General features: G+C 44.2%; 1 protein-coding gene across 1 annotated transcript in view; it reads right to left on the minus strand.

Annotated features, from left to right (window-relative positions):
- Window positions 1-21,615, minus strand: part of LOC129866560 (obscurin-like) — a 64,525-nt gene that overhangs the window by 29,434 nt on the left and 13,476 nt on the right. Inside the window, exons 9-27 of the mRNA XM_055939314.1 lie at window positions 20,379-20,645; window positions 19,994-20,263; window positions 17,916-18,185; window positions 17,128-17,394; window positions 16,705-16,977; window positions 16,277-16,540; window positions 15,799-16,065; window positions 13,592-13,858; window positions 13,162-13,431; window positions 12,732-13,001; window positions 12,207-12,482; window positions 11,571-11,861; window positions 8,902-9,168; window positions 8,453-8,719; window positions 8,068-8,337; window positions 7,546-7,812; window positions 7,057-7,323; window positions 6,451-6,717; window positions 4,634-4,903 (exon numbers count right to left, since the gene is read on the minus strand). Of these exons, the coding sequence (XP_055795289.1) occupies window positions 4,634-4,903; window positions 6,451-6,717; window positions 7,057-7,323; window positions 7,546-7,812; window positions 8,068-8,337; window positions 8,453-8,719; window positions 8,902-9,168; window positions 11,571-11,861; window positions 12,207-12,482; window positions 12,732-13,001; window positions 13,162-13,431; window positions 13,592-13,858; window positions 15,799-16,065; window positions 16,277-16,540; window positions 16,705-16,977; window positions 17,128-17,394; window positions 17,916-18,185; window positions 19,994-20,263; window positions 20,379-20,645 (5,127 nt within the window). The remainder of the gene's footprint in view (window positions 1-4,633; window positions 4,904-6,450; window positions 6,718-7,056; window positions 7,324-7,545; window positions 7,813-8,067; window positions 8,338-8,452; window positions 8,720-8,901; window positions 9,169-11,570; window positions 11,862-12,206; window positions 12,483-12,731; window positions 13,002-13,161; window positions 13,432-13,591; window positions 13,859-15,798; window positions 16,066-16,276; window positions 16,541-16,704; window positions 16,978-17,127; window positions 17,395-17,915; window positions 18,186-19,993; window positions 20,264-20,378; window positions 20,646-21,615) is intronic.

Below are 21,615 nucleotides of genomic sequence, written 5' to 3' on the forward strand. Positions count from 1 at the left end.
GCCGAAGTCGAGGATCGGTAGGATAGTCAGTTTTACTAGGGTAAGTTTGGCGGCGTGAGTGAAGGAGGCTTTGTTGCGGAATAGAAAGCCGACTCTAGATTTGATTTTGGATTGGAGATGTTTGATATGAGTCTGGAAGGAGAGTTTGCAGTCTAGCCAGACACCTAGGTACTTATAGATGTCCACATATTCTAGGTCGGAACCGTCCAGGGTGGTGATGCTAGTCGGGCGTGCGGGTGCAGGCAGCGAACGGTTGAAAAGCATGCATTTGGTTTTACTAGCGTTTAAGAGCAGTTGGAAGCCACGGAAGGAGTGTTGTATGGCATTGAAGCTCGTTTGGAGGTTAGATAGCACAGTGTCCAAGGAAGGGCCGGAAGTATACAGAATGGTGTCGTCTGCGTAGAGGTGGATCAGGGAATCGCCCGCAGCAAGAGCAACATCATTGATGTATACAGAGAAAAGAGTCGGCCCGAGAATTGAACCCTGTGGTACCCCCATAGAGACTGCCAGAGGACCGGACAACATGCCCTCCGATTTGACACACTGAACTCTGTCTGCAAAGTAGTTGGTGAACCAGGCAAGGCAGTCATTAGAAAAACCGAGGCTACTGAGTCTGCCGATAAGAATATGGTGATTGACAGAGTCGAAAGCCTTGGCCAGGTCGATGAAGACGGCTGCACAGTAAAGTCTTTTATCGATGGCGGTTATGACATCGTTTAGTACCTTGAGCGTGGCTGAGGTGCACCCGTGACCGGCTCGGAAACCGGATTGCACAGCGGAGAAGGTACGGTGGGATTCGAGATGGTCAGTGATCTGTTTGTTGACTTGGCTTTCGAAGACCTTAGATAGGCAGGGCAGGATGGATATAGGTCTGTAACAGTTTCGGTCCAGGGTGTCTCCCCCTTTGAAGAGGGGGATGACCGCGGCAGCTTTCCAATCCTTGGGGATCTCAGATGATACGAAGGAGAGGTTGAACAGGCTGGTAATAGGGGGTGCTACAATGGCGGCGGACAGTTTCAGAAATAGGGGTCCAGATTGTCAAGCCCAGCTGATTTGTATGGGTCCAGGTTTTCCAGCTCTTTCAGAACATCTGCTATCTGGATATAGGTAAAGGAGAAGCTGGGGAGGCTTGGGCGAGTAGCAGCGGGGGGGGCGGGGCTGTTGGCCAAGGTTGGAGTTGCCAGGAGGAAGGCATGGCCAGCCATTGAGAAATGTTTGTTGAAGTTTTCGATTATCACGGACTTATCAGTGGTGACCGTGTTACCTAGCCTCAGTGCAGTGGGCAGCTGGGAGGAGGTGCTCTTGTTTTCCATGGACTTTACAGTATCCCAGAACTTTTTGGAGTTAGAGCTACAGGATGCAAATTTCTGCTTGAAAAAGCTGGCCTTTGCTTTTCTGACTGACTGCGTGTATTGGTTCCTGACTTCCCTGAACAGTTGCATATCGCGGGGGCTCTTCGATGCTATTGCAGTTCGCCACAGGATGTTTTTGTGCTGGTCGAGGGCAGTCAGGTCTGGAGTGAACCAAGGGCTATATCTGTTCTTGGTTCTGCATTTTTTGAACGGAGCATGCTTGTCTAATATGGTGAGGAAGTAACTTTTAAAGAATGACCAGGCATCCTCAACTGACGGGATGAGGTCAATATCCTTCCAGGGTACCCGGGCCAGGTCGATTAGAAAGGCCTGCTCGCAGAAGTGTTTTAGGGAGCGTTTGACAGTGATGAGGGGTGGTCGTTTGACCGCGGACCCGTGGCGGATACAGGCAATGAGGCAGTGATCGCTGAGATCTTGATTGAAGACAGCAGAGGTGTATTTGGAGGGCAAGTTGGTCAGGATAATGTCTATTAGGGTGCCCATGTTTACGGATTTAGGGTTGTACCTGGTGGGTTCCTTGATGATTTGTGTGAGATTGAGGGCATCAAGCTTAGAGGACTGCCGGGGTGTTAAGGATATCCCAGTTTAGGTCACCTAACAGAACAAACTCTGAAGCTAGATGGGGAGCGATCAATTCACAGATGGTGTCCAGGGCACAGCTGGGAGCTGAGGGGGGTCGGTAGCAGGCGGCAACAGTGAGAGACTTATTTCTGGAGAGATTAATTTTTAAAATTAGAAGTTCGAACTGTTTGGGCATAGACCTGGAAAGTATGACAGAACTTTGCAGGCTATCTCTGCAGTAGATTGCAACTCCTCCCCCTTTGGCAGTTCTATCTTGACGGAAAGTGTTATAGTTGGGTATGGAAATCTCAGAATTTTTGGTGGCCTTCCTAAGCCAGGATTCGGACACGGCAAGGACATCAGGGTTGGCAGAGTGTGCTAAAGCGGTGAGTAAGGCAAACTTAGGGAGGAGGCTTCTGATGTTGACATGCATGAGGCCAAGGCTTTTTCGATCACAGAAGTCAACAAATGAGGGTGCCTGGGGACATGCAGGGCCTGGGTTTACCTCCACATCACCCGAGGAACAGAGGAGTAGTAGGATGAGGGTGCGGCTAAAGGCTATCAAAACTGGTCGCCTAGAGCGTTGGGGACAAGGAATAAAAGGAGCAGATTTATGGGCGTGGTAGAATAGATTCTGGGCATAATGTGCAGACCAGGGTATGGTGGGGCACGGGTACAGCGGAGGCAAGCCCAGGCACTGGGTGATGATACGAGAGGTTGTATCTCTGAACATGCTGGTCTCAATGGGTGAGGTCACCGCATGTGTGGGGGGTGGGACAAAGGAGGTCTCAGAGGTATGGAGAGTGGAACTACGGGGTCCATTGCAAACCAAAACAATGATAACTAGCCTGAACAACAGTATGCAAGGCATATTGATATTTGAGAGAGACATACAATAAGGCATAAAGTGATTGCAGGTCTTGATTGGGAGAGCTAGCTAAAACAACAGGTGAGATAACAGCAGCTAGTCAGCTAACACAGCAACAGCAGGTAAAAAAACAGGCAGAGAGGGTCGGATTAACTACACACAGATCCTGAGTTAAAGCACAGAGCCGATAGATAAAACACAAATAAACAGAATGGAGTACCGTGAATTAATGGACAGTCAAGCAGGCATCAGCTATGTAGCCAAGTGATCATAGTGTCCAGGGGGCAGCCGTAGATGGAGCAGAGAGGCCTCCACTAAGCTAGCACGCAGCGTTTTAAAGTTAGTAGCCCGGGGGGTGGTCTGCTCAGACGGAGGGGGTCTGCTCAGACGGAGGCCGGTTGAGGGCACAGCGGATGGGGTATTCGTCTGCAGACCAGACGTGGTCGTGTCGACAGAGAATCCAAGCCGGATGGCGATTGCGAAAGAGAGGTTGTGAATTGTAGAATTGTGTTTGCTAACTGGTGTTAGCTTCGTGGCAGTGGCGCTAGCTGCGCTAGCTGCAAGCTAGCTGTGAGGATCAGAAGCAGTGGCCCAGGGATTACGGCAGGAATCCGGCGTTGTTGTCGAGAGACAGTCCGATGCTGGTAAATTGGTGAGTAATTCTGCTCTTCGTGCGGTGACGTTGATAAACCAGTCGTGGATTAGTAGGATTCCAAGTTGCTCCAGGTAGCTAGTGGGCCGTGGTTAGCAGAATGGGCCTTCAGCGGACGTCACGCCTGAGGGGCCTGTTGGAATCCTCGGGCAGATTATGTCAGATTATGCCCTTTCCCAATCACATCCCCTTTCCCTTAGTTTAAAAACTCAGTCAGTTGTTTTCCCAAACTCTCTGTCTCTCTCTCTCTTTCTCTTTGTATGCAGTGATCTCTCTTTTGTTTTTTCACATTTGTCCATTATTATGTGAGTATGTATTGTTATGGTGTATGACTGTTTGTTTGTTGGTGGGTAAAGGGGGTACAAAGACAAGTCACCCATGGGCATACACTACCCGTAGGAAAACATTGTCTATGAACCCTAATTAGAACTGGGCGAACCACCCACTGTATTTTATTGTTTAGTTAGCTAGCGGTTATTGTAGCAAGTAAGACTAGCTTAGGGGTTTTTGGATATTTATTATTTCTTTCCTTGGGTCCAGCTCAGCCCCCCCCCCCCCCCCCCATTACCGTGTGTTTAAACAATAAACCATTAGTGTTTGATGGTAAATTTAAGTTGTCTGTTGTTATTAGTTCTCACTGTTCTTTTTCACTATTATGATTTGTATGAGATATGTTACGGGTCTTGTTTCCATCCCCCCTAGACTGCAGGGCCAACTAACTATTTATAGGATAATGTAGCAAGCTATACAGAGGAGATTACCCATTCAAAAGAATGCAAAGAAGTGAGCAAGGTATAACCTATCCTCTACCCACAATAATCACATATGAAAAGGGGCCAAACAGACTCATTGGGTTCCTTCAATTTTGTGAGTTTAATGAGGATATACTCTACATTTACTTCAGTACACTCTTAGATTTTGCTATCTAGAACCTGAAAGGGTTCTTCGGCTGTCCCCATAGGAGAACCCTTTGAAGTACCCTTTTTTGTTCCAAGTAGAACCCTTTTTTGTTCCATGTAGAACCTTTTCCACAGAGGGTTCTATGTGGAACCCAAAAGGGTTCCACCTGAAACCAAAAAAGGTTCTACCTGGAGCCAAAAAGGGTTCTCATATGGGGACAGCAACAAAAAAAAAGCTTTGGGAACTTTTTTCTAAGAGTGTAGGATGGGGTTGGCCTACCTTTCACAACTAGCATGGCTGTGGTCTTCTTTCCCCTGGTGATGCAGCTGTACTCCCCGGCGTCCTCCAGACTCAACTTCCTGATCTCCAGGGTGTGAACAGCGCCTTTCTTCTTCAAAGTGAACCTCTCCCCGTCTGTGACCAGGCAGGCTTCCTTCCTCCAGGTGACAGGGACCGTAACGCTGGAGACCTCACAGTAGAGGACCACTGACGTCCCCTCCATCACCACCTTGCTCTCTAGCTCCTTCTCAAAGAAGACTGATGCAGCGGCTGTATGGACCAGAGATGGACATCATCTGAAAATGTCTTGTGCTTCGGGGCCATTGCCCTATACTACCCACAGAGTACGATACTGTATAGGTTACAATTTATGTTTTGTCAATTTGTTATGAAAAAACATTGTTCTGGAATAGATATGATGTTTAATTCCTAAAGAGACCAGCTGCATTGATCTCTTGCTTTATTGTGTATTCTATTCCACTTTGGTACAGTTGCTGGTGTCATGACGTTGCCCTGTGGGTAAGGTTTATGACCCCCCCCCATAAATACCTTTCTCCCTTCCCTCTTTCTTGACTCTACAGAGGGACTCTTGAATAGCCTTTGTTAAACAGAGATTCTGGGGATATCAGAAGGTGGGGGGAAATGAACCATATTTTGGGAATCCAACCAGTTGAATATATGCGTTGGTACTTCATGAATATGATGTCAGTTCGGTTGTCATCTGAGACATTCTCATCAATGATAAGATAACATACACGGTACAGTGGAAAGTCTACACATTATAGTTATCAGATTCACATGGAATTGTTGTACAATTCAAATGTTTAAATATAAAATTATTGGTGAAGAGATGAAATGTAATTTTAGCTTCCAAATGAGAGATTTGGGTTTTCATAAGGTTAGGGCTCTGCTCAATCAGTGGCCCGCCCCTGTGAAGAGACATTGGTTATAAAACTATGAAAACACACGCTTCTCCCTCCACTATATGAGCCCTTGACGAAAATGTAACCTTCTGTTCCGGGTACATTAGGATGACGATCCGATGTCAGAAGGGTTCAGATAATAACTACAGAACGAAGCCAACCTCAGCGTGAGCTTTGGTTGCGAATGGTAGGAACTTTGAACTCTTATTCGCTACAGAAGTGATACCTCCTAGCCGTTGAGTTAGCAGCGGCCGCTGTAAACATGGGCTAGGAGAGGACTTCCATCTACCACCATCTACCACCAACCTATTGAAGCGCAGCTCAGAGTAAATATTTATTGCATTTTCCTTTTCCAAATGGGCGGTAATTTAGAACGCATAAGATCCTGTATTTACGATAGAGACATCGCTTCTCCCTTTGTTCTTCAGTCTTCCCGCTCTTTCACTCAAACCCAACCCCCCTTTTCTTTGTGTAACCAGCTGTCATATCTGTTCCGTCCGCTAGGGACGTTTTCCTTTCGTGAAGGGTTCGTGAAGATAACCAAGAATTTACAACTTTCAGATCAGACTGAAGTAAGGTGACAATTAATATTGACTGCTATTGATGTAAAATATTACTAGGTCTTTACGAGTTTATTCAGAAGATAACTGCTCTATAAATATTATTTTGTGGTGCCCCGACTTTCTAGTTAATTACATTTACATGATCAGCTCAATCAGGTAATATTAATTACAGAGAAAGGATTTTATAGAATAGCATGTCATATCACTTAATCCGGCATAGACAAAGACATGACACTGGGGAGGCCCATACTTCAACTCTTCAAGTCCTGGTGAAGGAGCCTTTCATATCCAACAAAAATGACAGCCAGACAACATGTAACATGTACTGTACCTCTCACGTTGACTTCAGCAGTGGTCTTCTGATCTCCGAATATACAGCTGTACTCCCCCACGTCCTCCGGTTGGATGTTCCTGATGTGCATCTCCGCTACCTTTCCCTCCAGCTTCATCTGGTACCTTCCTCCAGGGCTCACCTCCTCCTTGCCTTTCCACCACTCCACCGGGACTCCAGCCTTAGACAGCTCACAGCGCAGGTTCACGATGCCCCCCTCTGGAGCCTCCTGGTTCTTAAGACCCATTTTAAAGGTGACAGGTATGGCTGAGGACATGAAATCAAAACCAACCATTTTAGTACTTTTACAAAGATGTCACAAAGTCCTTAAAGGGATATTTTACTCAAAAACGACTTGTTCATAAGCCCACTGTTAATACAATCACAAAAAGGTATGCATGTCAGCAATTGATTTTAAGAGATAGAGCACTTTCAGTACAGAGCAGCAAAAATAAGCAGATGATCGTTTTTGAGTAAAATATCCCTTTAACAGAAACCAGGCTGAACAGAGGGTGCCCATCCTCCTAAATTACCTTCACATATTGCTGTGTTTACTATAATAAAATACTCAACCCCCCTTAAAAAACCAATAGCATCTCCTCTTACCAGTGATGTTGACAGTGGCAGTGGTTTTGGCTTCTGCGTAAACACAGCTGTAGAATCCGGTGTCCTCGAGCACTGCTTTCCTGATGGTCAGTTCCATCGTTGCCTCTCTCTTCCTTATCTGGTACCTCACTCCATTCTTGAGCAGCTCCTCTCCCTTCCTCCACTCTGCCGTCAGTCCTGGTTTAGAGAGCTCGCAGAATAACGTCACACTGTTCTCCTCCTCGACTTCCTGGTTCTTCAACTTCACCTTGAACGTGATGGGAGGAGCTGGGGACAGCAAACAAGTAAATTGTCGACTCATATACAAACATATACAAATTAAAGTTCCTATAGTGGAAAAGTATAAAACGAGGGATTGCATGAATCCAAGAAATATCAGACATGTTATAACACGTATCTGGTATTTATACACTATATTGTTGTTGAATACAACAACAGGGATGAAACATATGTTATACAAAGTGTAGTACTATCATAAGTCTGACTCACCCTTCACGGTCAGCTCAGCAGTTGACTGGGCGTCTTTAGTCTTGCAGGTGTATTTCCCAGCGTCACTCTCCTCCACGTTATGGATGAGCAGTTTAGTGATGCGTCCCTCCTGCTTCATCTCATATTTATCTCCAGACTTCAGGATGACTCTCCCCTTCCTCCAGTCCACTGGGGCTCCAGGCTTGGAGAGCTCACAAAATAACTTCCCACTGTCCCCCTCTTTGATCATCGCGTTCTGGACCTCTTGTGTGAATGTTACAGGGAGGGCTGAGAAGAATATGTATTTAAGACTGAGACATTATCTGGCTCAACTGCTTTGATTTCTACACATCCTCTGACAGATTCATCTCATGTGTATCCCCCATGCCCCCTTGTGGAAAATGTACTTGGTATCATCCAACGCACAATCCATAAATGATATTCAAAGATATTTCCATTTTCAGAATAACACACTTGCCAACAACCTTAGAAGAATAAACAGTATATGTATTAGCATGTAGTAAAAATGAGCAAAGACCATACCCCTAACTTTGATGTCAGCTGCTGTCCTAACATTGCAGGCGGTGACACAGCTATACTCCCCAGCGTCCTGCAGCACCACGTTCCTGATGACCATCTCAGCAGTCCTCCCCTCCTGTTTCATCTGGTACCTCTTCCCTTCCCTCAGCAGCTCCTCTCCCTTCAGCCATTCCACAGAGACTCCCGATTTAGAAAGCTCGCAGCGCAACGTCACGTTACCCTCCTCCGGAGCCTCTTGGTTCTTTAGTTTCTGCTTGAAAGTGACTGGGACGGCTGAACAATGATAGAAACACATACTGTGAGAACAACAGCTTCTAGGATTGTGTGGTACACAGCGAGTTTAAAATGTCAAGACGATGCACATATTATTCAACAGTGTTTCCCCTACCAGTGATACTGATGGTGGAAAACGTTTTCTGGTCTTCCAACACGCAGCTGTAGACTCCACTGTCTTCAGGTAAGGTCTTCCTGATGATCAGCTCCAAGGTTGCGTTTTTCTGCTTCATCTGGTACTTCTCTCCGTTCTGCAGCAGATCTGTTCCTCTCATCCATTCTACCAACATCCCTGGTTTAGAGAGCTCGCAGCGCAACGTCACATTGTTGCCCTCCTCAACCTGAAAGTTCCTCAGCTCTTCTATAAATGTGACGGGGCGAACTGAAAGACACCATAGTAGAGGGCTGTCAAACCTTTCTGAAACCTATATTTCCCTTATTTATTAAAAACTAGTGGAATTGAAAACACATTTGTGTCTTACTGATGAAATATACAGCCTATTTGCCAAATGTAATATTCAAACTTTCTCCAACATTTCCAAACTATAACCAAAATATACCCACCATTTATTGTAACAGTTGCTGTAGTCTTTTGTTCACCACAAATACAGGTGTAAACGCCACTGTCTTCCAGATTCGCATCGATAATCTTCAATTCCACCAGTAAATCTTTCTTCCTTATCTGGCACTTGTCTACATTCTTCAACAGCTCTGCTCCCCTCTTCCACTCAACTGAGGCTGCAGGTTTTGACAGCTCACAGCGTAGTGTCACAGTCTTACCCTCCTCAACTTCCATGTTCCTCAGCTGTTCTTTGAAAGTGGGAGGTAGGCCTGAGGAAAACAAGGAACAGTAGTTAGTGGTGGTAAACCCTAAATGTGGAAAGGAGAACGGGCTAGTCCATTTCATGCTTTATGCTTGTGCTTCTGTCACAGAGAGAATCCAATAATCCAGAGTGTGTCCCTGGGGTTCAGTGAACTCTGACATAACGTTCAACAATGACAAAACACAGCTTTTTGATGCAGCACCAAGATCGTTCTTTCACTGTCAGACAGCGCTTTGAAACAATGTTATTCATTCTCAAGCACATTGCTACAGGCAAAGGGGCATTTGATTGGCTTGTTGCTCATTGAAGAATCAGTGATGAACATGCTCTTTTGTTTTACCAGGCTCCCTCCTATTCCATTTTGAAAAAGCTTCTGTTAACTGAATGGAGAGTTGAATGTGTCATACACTATATATACACACAAGTATGTGGACAGCCCTTCAAATTTGTGGATTTGGCTATTCAAACACACTCGTTACTGACAGGTGTGTAAAATCGAGCACACCACCATGCAATCACCATAAACAAACATTAGCAGTATAATGGCCTTACTGAAGAGCTCAGTGACTTTCAATGTAGCACGGTCATAGGATGCCACCTTTCCAACAAGTCAGTTTGTCAAATTTTGCCCTGCTAGAGTTACCCCGATCAACTGTAAGTGGTGTTATTGTGAAGTGGAAACGTCTAGGAGCAACAACAGCTCAGTGTAGGCCACACCAGCTCACAGAATGGTACCGCCGAGTGCTGAAGTACGTAGCGTGTAAAATTTGTCTGTCTTCGGTTTCAACACTCACTACTGAGTTCCAAACTGCCTCTGGAAGCAATGTCAGTACAAGAACTGTTCGTCGGGAGCTTCATGAAATGGATTTTCATGGCCAAGCAGCCGCACACAAGTCTAAGATCACTGTGTGCAATGCCAAGCGTCGGCTGGAGTGGTGTAAAGCTCGCCACCATTAGACATCTGGAGCAGTGGAAACATGTTCTCTGGAGTGATAAATCACGCTTCACCATCTGGCAGTCTGATGGATTAATTTGACTTTGGCGGATGCCAGGAGAACGCTACCTGCACCCAATGCATAATGCCAACTGTAACATTTAGTGGAGTAGGAACAATGGTCTGGGGCTGTTTTTCATGGCTAGGACACTTAGTTCCAGTGAAGGGAAATCTTAACGCTACAGCATACAATGTCATTCTAGACCAGAGGTGGGCAATTCCAGTCCTCGGAGGCCTGATTGGTGTCACAGTTTTGCCCCAGCCCCAGCTAACACATCTGACTCCAATAATCACCTAATCATGATCTTCAGTTTAGAATGCAATTTGATTAATCAGCTGTGTTTGCTAGGGATGGAGAAAAAGTGTGACACCAATCAGGACCTCGAGGACTGGAGTTGCCCACCCCTGTTCTAGACGATTCTTTGCTTCCAACTTTGTGGCAACAGTTTGCGGAAGGCCCTTTCCTGTTTCAGCATGACAATGCCCTCGAGCACAAATCGAAGTTAATACAGAAATGGTATGTTGAGATCGGTGTGGAAAGACTTGACTGGCCTGCACAGAGCCCTGACCTCAACCCCATCGAACACCTTTGGGATGAATTGGAACTTCAACTGCGAGCCATGCCTAATCGCCCAACATCAGCGCCCGACCTCACTAATGCCCCTGTGGCTGAATGGAAGCAAGTCCCCGCAGCAATGTTCTAATATCTAGTGGAAAGCCTTCCCAGAAGAGTGGAGGCTGTTAAAGCAGCAAAGGGGGGGACCAACTCCATATGAATACCCATGATTTTAGAATGCGATTTGCTTTGAGCAGGTGTCCACATACTTTTGGTCATGTAGCGTACCTTCTGATTGTAGGTTTTGTGCCCCAGACACAACTGCAAGAGGATATAGTCCACAGTGATCCATCTTTTCTACATGCAACAAAGCTTAGATGCATACAGTAACCAGCGAAAAACTTGCAGAAAAACTGATCTGAGGACTCATTCTGAGCGCAGTGGTTTTAAGACCCTTTCGATTGGAGTAATGCCAACCATAAGCAGGTAATAGGGTAACAAGATACAAAAGATAAGATGGAATATTTTCAGGAATATGCTGAGCACACATAGTTTCACAGGAACATGTACTGTATGTGATCCAAAGGAGGCTGGTGGGAGGAGCTAAAGGAGGATGGGTTCATTGTAATGGCTGGAATGGAATCAATATAATGGTACCAAAACACATGGAAACAACATGTTTGACTCAGTTCCGTTGATTCCATTCCAGTCATTACAATAATCCCGTCCTCCGAATGCTCCTCCCACCAGCCTCCTCTGATGTGCTCTTTCTTGCCTGATACACACTGGACTGGAGATGCACCTGGTTATACAGTATCACAAATACAGTTTTATCATAAGTTACAATATAAAGTCTAACCATGTTCATTTTGGTCTGACTCACCCTTCACGGTCAGCTCAGCAGTTGACTGGGCGTCTTTAGTCTTGCAGGTGTATTTCCCAGCGTCACTCTCCTCCACGTTATGGATGAGCAGTTTAGTGATGCGTCCCTCCTGCTTCATCTCATATTTATCTCCAGACTTCAGGATGACTCTCCCCTTCCTCCAGTCCACTGGGGCTCCAGGCTTGGAGAGCTCACACCAGAACTCCCCACTGTCCCCCTCTTTGATCATCGCGTTCTGGAGCTGGCGCTTGAACGTCACAGGGAGAGCTGTGGAAACATTAACATTGTTTCATATTGTATGACCGCAAGAAGTATAAAATCAAACTCACTATCTGTGTATGGTCTAAAAGCAGGAGTCACTCAACCTGTCCACCTCTAAATAATTAAATGTATTAAGAGTGGTGTCAAAATCATTTTACCCCAGGGGGCCGCATTCCATTTTCAATGAGGTCTGGAAGGCCGCACTGATTTAAAAAAACATTTCCTCGCTGTCAAAACGCGATTTTAAAAAATGTATTTAAAAAAATGAGTCCAACAACCTCCCCCACCAAGGATTTGAATTTGTGTATATATATATTTTTTTTTCATAGATATAGATCAAATGTTGCTTACCTTGCACTTTAACTACAGCGGTGGTCTTCTGGTCTCCAGTGACACAGCTGTATTTTCCTATGTCCTCCGGTTGCACGTTGGTAATGGTCATCTCAGCGATCCTCCCCTCCAATTTGATCTGGTACTTTCCCCCTGACAGGTCCTGGGACAGTTCTGTCTCCCCCCTCCACCACTCCACTGGGACGCCAGACTTAGACAGTTCACAGCGCAGGCTCACGTTGCCCTTCTCTGGGGCATCCTGGTTCTTCAGACCCACTCTGAAGGTGGCGGGTACAGCTGAGGGAACCAAGAGAGATAGGAAGTCAGCGAAAATAGGATATTTCATCAAAGAGTGAACACTGAACACAGTGAAATCTAGAACAGCCTTGAGAAACCTTTCCCCTTCACCAGATAAGATGAAGGACAATTAATTAAACCTACATTGGAGCTAAGGGCTCAAGTTAAGTCAGGCATTGAACATTTAACCAAGTTTATGTGCACCAGTGACAATTGTTTGATTAGAGCACAAAGCGTTTTTGCCCTTACCAAGGACTTTGACTGTGGCCTTTGTCTTCTGATCTCGACACACACAGCTGTAGACTCCACTGTCCTCAGGCAGAGCCTCCCTGATGATGAGCTCCAGTGCCAAGCCTCTCTGCTTCATCTGATACTTGTCTCCATTTTGCAGTATCATCTGTCCTCCCAGCCTCCACTCCACAGGGACCCCTGATTTAGACAGCTCACAGTGCAGGCTGATGGTGATCCCTTCCTCAGTCTGCAGATTCCTCAGCTTTTGCTTGAAAGTGACTGGAATTGCTGAAAGAAACCACAGAAATTAGAAACATGGATGCCGTCTATTCACTTATAGAAAGGATTGTAATTTGATGCTGATGTATACTGCATAAAACATTTTTCACATTTGATATAAAATTCAATGTGAATTTAAATATTTTCTAAATGATCTCCAATCCTTTACCCGTGACAGTAACACCGGCTGTGGTCTCCACATTGCCACAAACGCAGGTGTAGATATTACTGTCTTCAGGTTTGGCATCCAGAATCTTCAGTTCATTCACCAACTCTCTCTGCTTTATCTGAAACTTCTCTCCGTTCTTCAGCAGCTCCTCTCCTCCCATCATCCATTCTACAGGGACTCCTGGTTTGGAGAGCTCACAGTGTAACACCAAATTGTTCCCCTCCTCAACCTGTGCGTTCCTCAGCTTTTTTTTGAAGGTAACGGGCAGGGCTGAAGAAACATGGAAAATAGTTTAATGAGAATAGTATAAATTGTAAGGTATTTTGGCCTTCATGTAAATGACAAAAAATGCAAATGTATAAAATGTCACTTCAAGAAAGATTAGCTGTAGCTGTACAGGAAAACATAATAAGGCTGAGGAACTTCCTACCGCTGATTTTGACAGTGGCCGTGGTCTTTTGGTCTGCACACTGGCAGCTGTAGACTCCACTGTCTTCTGGCACAGCTTTCCATATCTGAAGCTCTGATATGGTCTCCCTCTTCCTTATCTGAAACTTCATTCCATGCCTCACCGGCTCCTCTCCTTTCTTCCATTCTACAGGGACTCCTGGTTTGGAGAGCTCACAGCGCAATGTGAAACTGTTGCCCTCCTCAGCCTGAACATTCTTCAACTGTTGTTTGAAGGATATGGGGATAGCTGACGAGTAAATATACATGTTTTAGTATTAAAACCTCTTAAACGTAAAGTGCCCATATTTGGGGACCCTATTAGATTTTGTTTTATTCAGTTCAGTCTGGTATGAGAACGGTAGCCCCTATCTGCAAAAGCAGGGTGTCTGTGGAAAGCTAAGTGTCTTGGCTATTGATTGATGCCTTCAAATATTTGGTGACACACTACCATATATGGGCATACAAATTTATAAGGTCAGGGCGAGCCGATGACCTCATTTAAAGATGGCTGCTACCTACATTCCGGTTAGCGTTGTGAGACGAAATAGACATGGAACACGTTGATACACACTAAAAGCTGGGACTCCACAGATCATGAGGATATCTTATTTCTCTGTCTGTGTCCTACCGTTATTGATCACCAGCCCCAAGAGTCAAAATGTTTATTTTACACAACGTTTTCACCAAACATCTTACAAGGTAAGCTTCGATTTGGTCAGTATTTACATTTTACATACATTTACATTTAAGTCATTTAGCAGACGCCCTTATCCAGAGCGACTTGAACAATAGCTACATGGGGTGGTATCAAATTAATCCATAGATTGGTAGGAACAAATCTAGCTTATTGTCAATGTTTTCTGATGATGTATGACTTAATGGCAACATTGAATGTCCACCGAGTGACTATATCTTTGCACATCAAAAATATGATGTTGCCTGCTTAGGCATCCATTACACAGGGGATTGGCTACTATGGCATCTTGACAGTATTGTAGGCAATGAGATAAGCTTTCCATGGATATGCAGTTGACCTGGATGGAACAAAGCAAGGCCTAGAACCTTTTAACATCCAGTTTGTAAAAACAGTGCACTTACCACATTCTGACATTTTGGAGAGGTTGAAAGGACACTTGAATGTACCCTGGATAACCCATAACACCACCACAATGTTTGAGTGATGTTGATATGGTAATAAATTGTATTTTTATACTGAACAAATAGCATTTAGGATTGCAAATATGCAATATCACTGGAATGATCTAATTTACAGACCTAGAGGTTTAGGGACACTTGGAAAAGTCCCGTGACCACACCTGACACCACTTACTAAAACATGTTGGAAGCCATCTGATGTGTTTCCAGCTCTAGTCATCAATAATTCACTTATAGCTTGTCAATGAAAGATGACTTTCAAAATAAAAAAAACTGTTATTTTGTGCGTGCTTGATCTTGTGTATTCTAAACTATGTAACTCATATCGATCTTCTGATAATTTCCTCATAATCTCCCAGATGTCTTTTTTTCCAAATATACCACGTTTTTGATGTCAGAATCATGTAATTACACATGAATAGCAGTTGCATTTGGGTATGTCTATTTAGGCGTAAATCTACATTTTGTCATTCCATTTAATTAACCACCAACAGGCATGACGACTGAATGAAAATGGAAAATGTTTCCATTCATGTTCAGATAGATTATCTTTAACTTATTGGTGTGATAATTAGGGATGTCAAGCGATAAAAAAAAATGTAATTGAGTTCCTAGCAAATTCAGAATTTGTTCAAATTTTGCTGTAATTTAAGATTTTTATACAAAAAGCATTACACAAACATTGATGTCTTGATTTTGTCCAAAGTAACGGTTCGCAAAATCAGGTAAATTGATAATGCACACTTCGTTTAACCTCAATGTCAACTTGTTTTAAAATCACTTTGTTTTTAGCTGTATATATTGTGTATTTTGAACGTTTTCAGAAAACGTGAATAATCACAATAAAAATACAGTTGTGCACTAAAATTATAAAAATGTAACTATGATTAACTATGATTATGATTAACTCTGAAAGCACTAGTGATAATACAACATTGAATTTATTGAATTCATTTAATTTCTGTTGGCACTAATGTTACTCCACACGATGCATCCTGGGAATTGAAATGAAAAGCAGGAATGTATTTGTACCGTGGACTGTGAGGTTGGCTGTGGTTCTGTGGTCTCGACACTGACAAGTGTAGTCTCCTGAGTCTTCTGGCTTCGGGCCGGTGATGGTCAGAGAGATGAGGGACTTCTTCTGCTTTATCAGGTACCTCTCTCCAGCCCTGAGGTTCTCCAAGCCCCTCCTCCAGTGGAACGCAACCCCCGGCAGGGAGAACTGACAGGACAGGGTCACATCCTCCCCCTCCTTCACCTCCATGCTCTGCAGCTGCTGGGTAAACTCAGCTGGGATGGCTGGAACAAAAAGATGGACCCATGACAGCCTAATGTACATTGTGGTGTGACAAGAATAAGCAAGGTATAGCTGAAGCAAACCGGTAAAGAAGTAATCCTGTTCTTTGTCTTTTGAAGACATTTACAGTACTTCTTTACATGTGATGCCAAATGCACAGTAAGGACAACAACAACATAATAAAATATCTTAAAACAGAGGTCCTTTTCTTACCTTTCACAGTGACTACGGCCTTGGTGCTGACAGATCCAGCGCTGCACTCGTACACCCCAGCATCGCTGTTACTGACCTCCCTGATTGTCAGCCTGGCCTCATTACCTGAGCGACTGACGTAGTACCTCGAGGAGCTCCACATTAGGCAGCCATCTTTGTACCACAGAATGTGGCATGGCTTAGAGGTGATACACACCAGCACCAAACCGCCTCCCTCAATGGCCTCACAGTCCTCCAATGCTTTGGTAATGGTGGGACGTCTCTCTTTACCACAAGAAGGGTAGATTACATAGACAACCGTGTCAAATACATAAACGCTGGACAAAAAGGAGTGACATATAATTGACATAGTTTCATTTTGTGAATAGTTGTAATAGTACAGTGTTTTTAGATGTTTGTAAAATAAAACAACTGTACGCTGAAGTTACCTCTAACAAGCAATGAGGCGTAGGACCTCTTGTCACCTGCCTCGAACGAGATGGTGCCCGAGTCTTTATGGGCCAGCTGTTTGAAGGTTAAACTGTGGTATCCCCCCGGGACCACCTGGATCTCATTCAGCTTGTTGGTGTACAGTAAGGTCTCATCCAGGTACCACTTGACCCCAACATAGTCGCTGGGACAGATACGGCACCTGAACATCACCGTGTCATTCTCCAGACACTCAACGTCCTCCAACTCATCCATGATCAACACCTTCTGACCTGCACCGATCACGCAAGGGTTTAACATTAAACATACACAAGCTGTATAGAAAGGAGTACACTCAATATGGCTCTCAAAATCCAACCTATAACAGAACGTTGACTTGAATGGGACTGTTTGTTCTATTCATTCTATTTCTATGGTCTTACCATGTACAGTCAGTAGCGCCCGGCTCTGCATGGTGCCAACGTCGCAGATGTACACATCCGTGTCACCCTTGTCCAGGCAGCTGATTGTGAGGGAGAGGGCCACGCCCTTCTGCTTCATCACATACTTCTTGCCCGCTCGGAGCTCCGCCATGCCCTTCAACCAGGTCACCCGCTTGGCCGGCAACCTCGTCTCGCACTCCAGTGTCACCTTGCTCTTCTCCTCGGCCCGTGCCTCCCGCAGCTCACGTGCAAACATGTGCTGCAGCTCTGCAGGTGTGGGAGAGGTTAAAAACACTTCCTGTGTGCTAAACCTGAGCAGGTGTGGGAGGGGGTTAAATACACTTATTGTGTGCTACATCTGAGCATGTGTGGGAGGGGGTTAAATACACTTATTGTGTGCTACATCTGAGCATGTGTGGGAGGGGGTTAAATACACTTATTGTGTGCTGCTATACCTGAGCAGGTGTGTGAAGGGGTTAAATACACTTCCTGTGTGCTACACCTGAGCAGGTGTGTGAAGGGGTTAAATACACTTCCTGTGTGCTACACCTGAGCAGGTGTGTGAGGGGTTAAATACACTTCATGTGTGCTACACCTGATTAGGTACAAAAGCAGTCCAGAAACTGGCCAGAACATTTCAAAACAAGTAATTAGTCACAAGTCAAAGTCGAGTCCGGAGTCTTGAGGCTCTGAGTCAAAGTCGAGTCGCAATTCATTTACATTTGACACGAATACACAACATTGCTAGACAACACAATACCGTTACTCAATAATACTGCAGTACTTGCCTCTGACCTCCAGCTTGGCACGGGTGGCAATTCCATCTGCCTCACAGCAGTACTCTCCAGAGTCTCTGATGCAGGTGTTTGTGATCACCAGCCGTACCAGGTGGTCCTCCACACTGATCTCGTACTTGGGGGGGCTGTGCCTGATCTGATGGCCGTTCTTCAGCCAGCGTATGAAGGCCTCAGGCTTGGTGATCTCACAGCTCAGCTCAGCATCCTCCCCTGGGGTGGCTTTGACGTTCGTCATGTCCCTGAACACATGCACTGGCTTCTCTGTAGGAGGAAGGACATACAGTATAACATTAAAGCAGGTTTTCTCTAGGGACACATACAGTATAATCTGTTTACAGGCCTTCAATCTGGACACCCACATGTTTTTTTGTTTTTTTTTGGGGGGGGGGTGGATCAGCTTAATATTGCGGAAAGAATGTTGCTTCCAATGTAATTGTCTGCATCACTTCCAATCCCCCATATTTTTGGGGGTAAATATATATATCCATTCACGTATGCATACATATACACATATATACATACACATACCTACATAGACATACATACTTTTTTTAAAGAGTATACCTTTATTATTATTCCCTGCAAACCCTACCACCGATCCCCCAATTGGAGTAAACTGATAAACATTTCTGTTTTTACCTTCAATTTATACATCTTATACACATTTTACAGACACAGTCTACTTTATAATAGTTCTCTCTTGTTTGTTCTTAGTCCTTCCTCTATTTCTGTTGTCCATCCAGTTTGATTTCCACTTGTAACTGTGCTATTTCACAATAGCTCCGCACCTATACACATTTCACAGATCCCGTATGCCCTACATTGTTTATCTTGTTATTAGTCCCACCCTTCAGCTCCACTCAACCTTTCCCATCTATCTTCCAACATCATCCATTTCGGATTTTTATTTGCCATATATTTTTCAACTGTGCTGTGATGCTTCACAAAAGATTTGAAACTTCCTATTCTCATAGCTTCCACGGATTGTAAATTAAAAATAAACATTTTTGCTAAAATAATTATTATATTATTGATTGATTGACTATGGCTTTTCAAATCCCCCAGTATTGCTATCTGTAGCGTTAGTTCTACGCAAATGTTGCAATTCTTCAACCATTCCTGGACCTGTGACCAAAAACGAGCTACATGCGGACAATACCAAAATAAATGGTCTAATGACTCTGCCTCCTCACAGCAGAATCTACAGAGCTGAGAAGATTGTATCCCCCATATATATAACATTCTATTAGTTGCAAGAATTTTGTACAATAATTTAAATTGAAAAATTCGAAGTTTTGAATCCGGCGTTGTTTTGCGTATCAATTCATAAACCATGTGCCATGGAATGGGTACATCGAAAATCTCTTCCCAACTATTTTGCAATTTATATGGCACAGCTGTAAGTTTTTTGGTCCTTAAATGAAATTGGTATATGTTTTTATTTATCACACTTTTCTTTAACCATTTATGTTCTTTAATACAGGGCCGACATACAAGTTCCTTACTTTTATCCCCTTCTACCTGCCTCTTCCATTTTTGTGGTAATGCTGCAATTAATTGGTTGTAATTTTGGGTAGAGCGGACATTTCCATATGTCTGTGTTAGCTGCATGTGTGACATTACTCCACCAGTCCTATTTATGATATCATTCACAAAAATTATACCTTTTTTAAACATTTCTTCGATAAATACAGTTTTTTTGTCAATTACTATATTTGAATTTAACCACAAGATTTGTTGTACTATTTGTTCCGTCCTTTCAGGTGGATTAAACTGAAATTGCAACCAACTTTCTAAGGCTTGTTTAAAAAATAAAGATATTTTGGAGATTATTTCCTTTTCAAGCAACCGAAAGTGAGCAGGTGTAATCTGAATAAAGGACACCCACATGTTGCAATAGGCCCTCCTTAGGAACAAACACACTCTACATAGTAATACGTATAGCCTAAGTACCATCCTGTTGAGGTTCTTACAGAGGTTAGACCAAGGATAGTGTGACTGGCCAGGATGACACACAGGTTAGTACACATTTCAGACAGACACGCTTCAGACAAGAGCCAGTCACTCACCTTTGACAAATAGCATGGTCCTGCAGCTGAGGTCTTTGATGAAGAAGACAACGTCCCCGGCGTCAGTCAAGGTTGCATCTCTGATTGTCATCTTGTACTTGCGGCCCTTATTTACGCTCTGGATGCGGCTGTTGCTGACCACAAGTTGACCGTTCAGGGTCCAGGAGGACTCTTCGATGACATCATGAGAGAGGACGCACTCGAAACTGCAGCTCTCGCCCTCCAGAACAGAGGCCGTCTTCATACGCTGGGCAATGGTGATGTGAAGGTCTGTGGTGGGAAATGTCAGTGAGATCAGATGGACAATTGATAGTCGATAAGATGGGCATTTCTGTTCCAATAATTGTTTGGGCCAGACCTTGTTGATGATCTGGACCATACATACCATGTATTGTGACCTTGGCCTTGGTCTGGCTGGTGCCCAGGTCACAGCTATAGTGACCTGCATCATCCTTACTCAGACTGTGGATGATGAGCGCTAAGGACTTCCCAAACTTGAGCAGCTCATGTTTGTCACTGCTGGCCAGGACCGTACCATCCTTCCTCCAGATGGGGGTGACCATTTCCTTAGAGGTCTCACACTGCAGACACACCTTCCCCTCCTCCTCCCCTGACATGTCTTCTAGAGACCTCAGGAACACCGCTGGCTTTTCTGGAGGATAAATTAAACAGTACAAACACATTAGTTCCTGATCTAATTGTACACATTCTTCCAAGCATCAGTGGCTCTTATATCTCTTGCTTGTCTAAAGTTACTGAAGGATAGGGCTGTTACAGTGACCGCATTATCGCCACACCGGCGGGTTACGAGTCATGATGGCAGTCAAATTCCACGTGACCGTTTAGTCATGGTAATTAGGCTTCTCAAAGCTGTGATGCTGCTGATGGTCAATAGTAGCCTACCAAACTTGCTAACTGCCTGGTACTCAGCATCCTATTGTCCCTCTAATCACTCTGACATCAATGCAAATGTAATCGAAAATCTAATCAAACACTTCAAGAGAGTCCATGAGGTCATGTTGCGCAACATGTCTATAGGCTATGCAACTGCGGCCTCTATTAAAAGGAGGAAGATCCCATCAGCTTTCTATAGGCTAGGCCTACTATATTTATTTCTCAACTTTTCTAATATTAAGCACATTGCTTCTCTTTTCAGCAGTATATGGCCTACCTGGCTGGCATGACAATTAACTAGGGGATAAGTGGTCCGCCATTCACTATTTATGTGCATGGATGACATGCATTTTTTCCCGCTGCCCCTGTTTTGAGACAGGTGCATGATAATGGTCCATTCTAAATCAAAACAAATTTCACACGTACATTATTTAGTATATGTAAAGACAAGATTAAATCAAGAATAGTTTGATGGGTGACAATATTAGCCTATCACTTGTGAATGATTCCCAGTTTGTGTGCAGTAAGGGAAGAAACGCATGGCTATTTTTTGCGACTTTTTCAAGTCATAGTCGCACACCTCATGTAGCCTAGCCCATAGGCCAATATGTTTTGATAAGGTTAGTATCACACCTCATGTAGCCTAGCCCATAGGCCAATATGTTTTGATAAGGTTAGTATCACACCTCATGTAGCCTAGCCCATAGGCCAATATGTTTTGAAAAGGT

This window comes from Salvelinus fontinalis, chromosome 12, assembly GCF_029448725.1.
Source record: "Salvelinus fontinalis isolate EN_2023a chromosome 12, ASM2944872v1, whole genome shotgun sequence".
NCBI lineage: Eukaryota > Metazoa > Chordata > Actinopteri > Salmoniformes > Salmonidae > Salvelinus > Salvelinus fontinalis.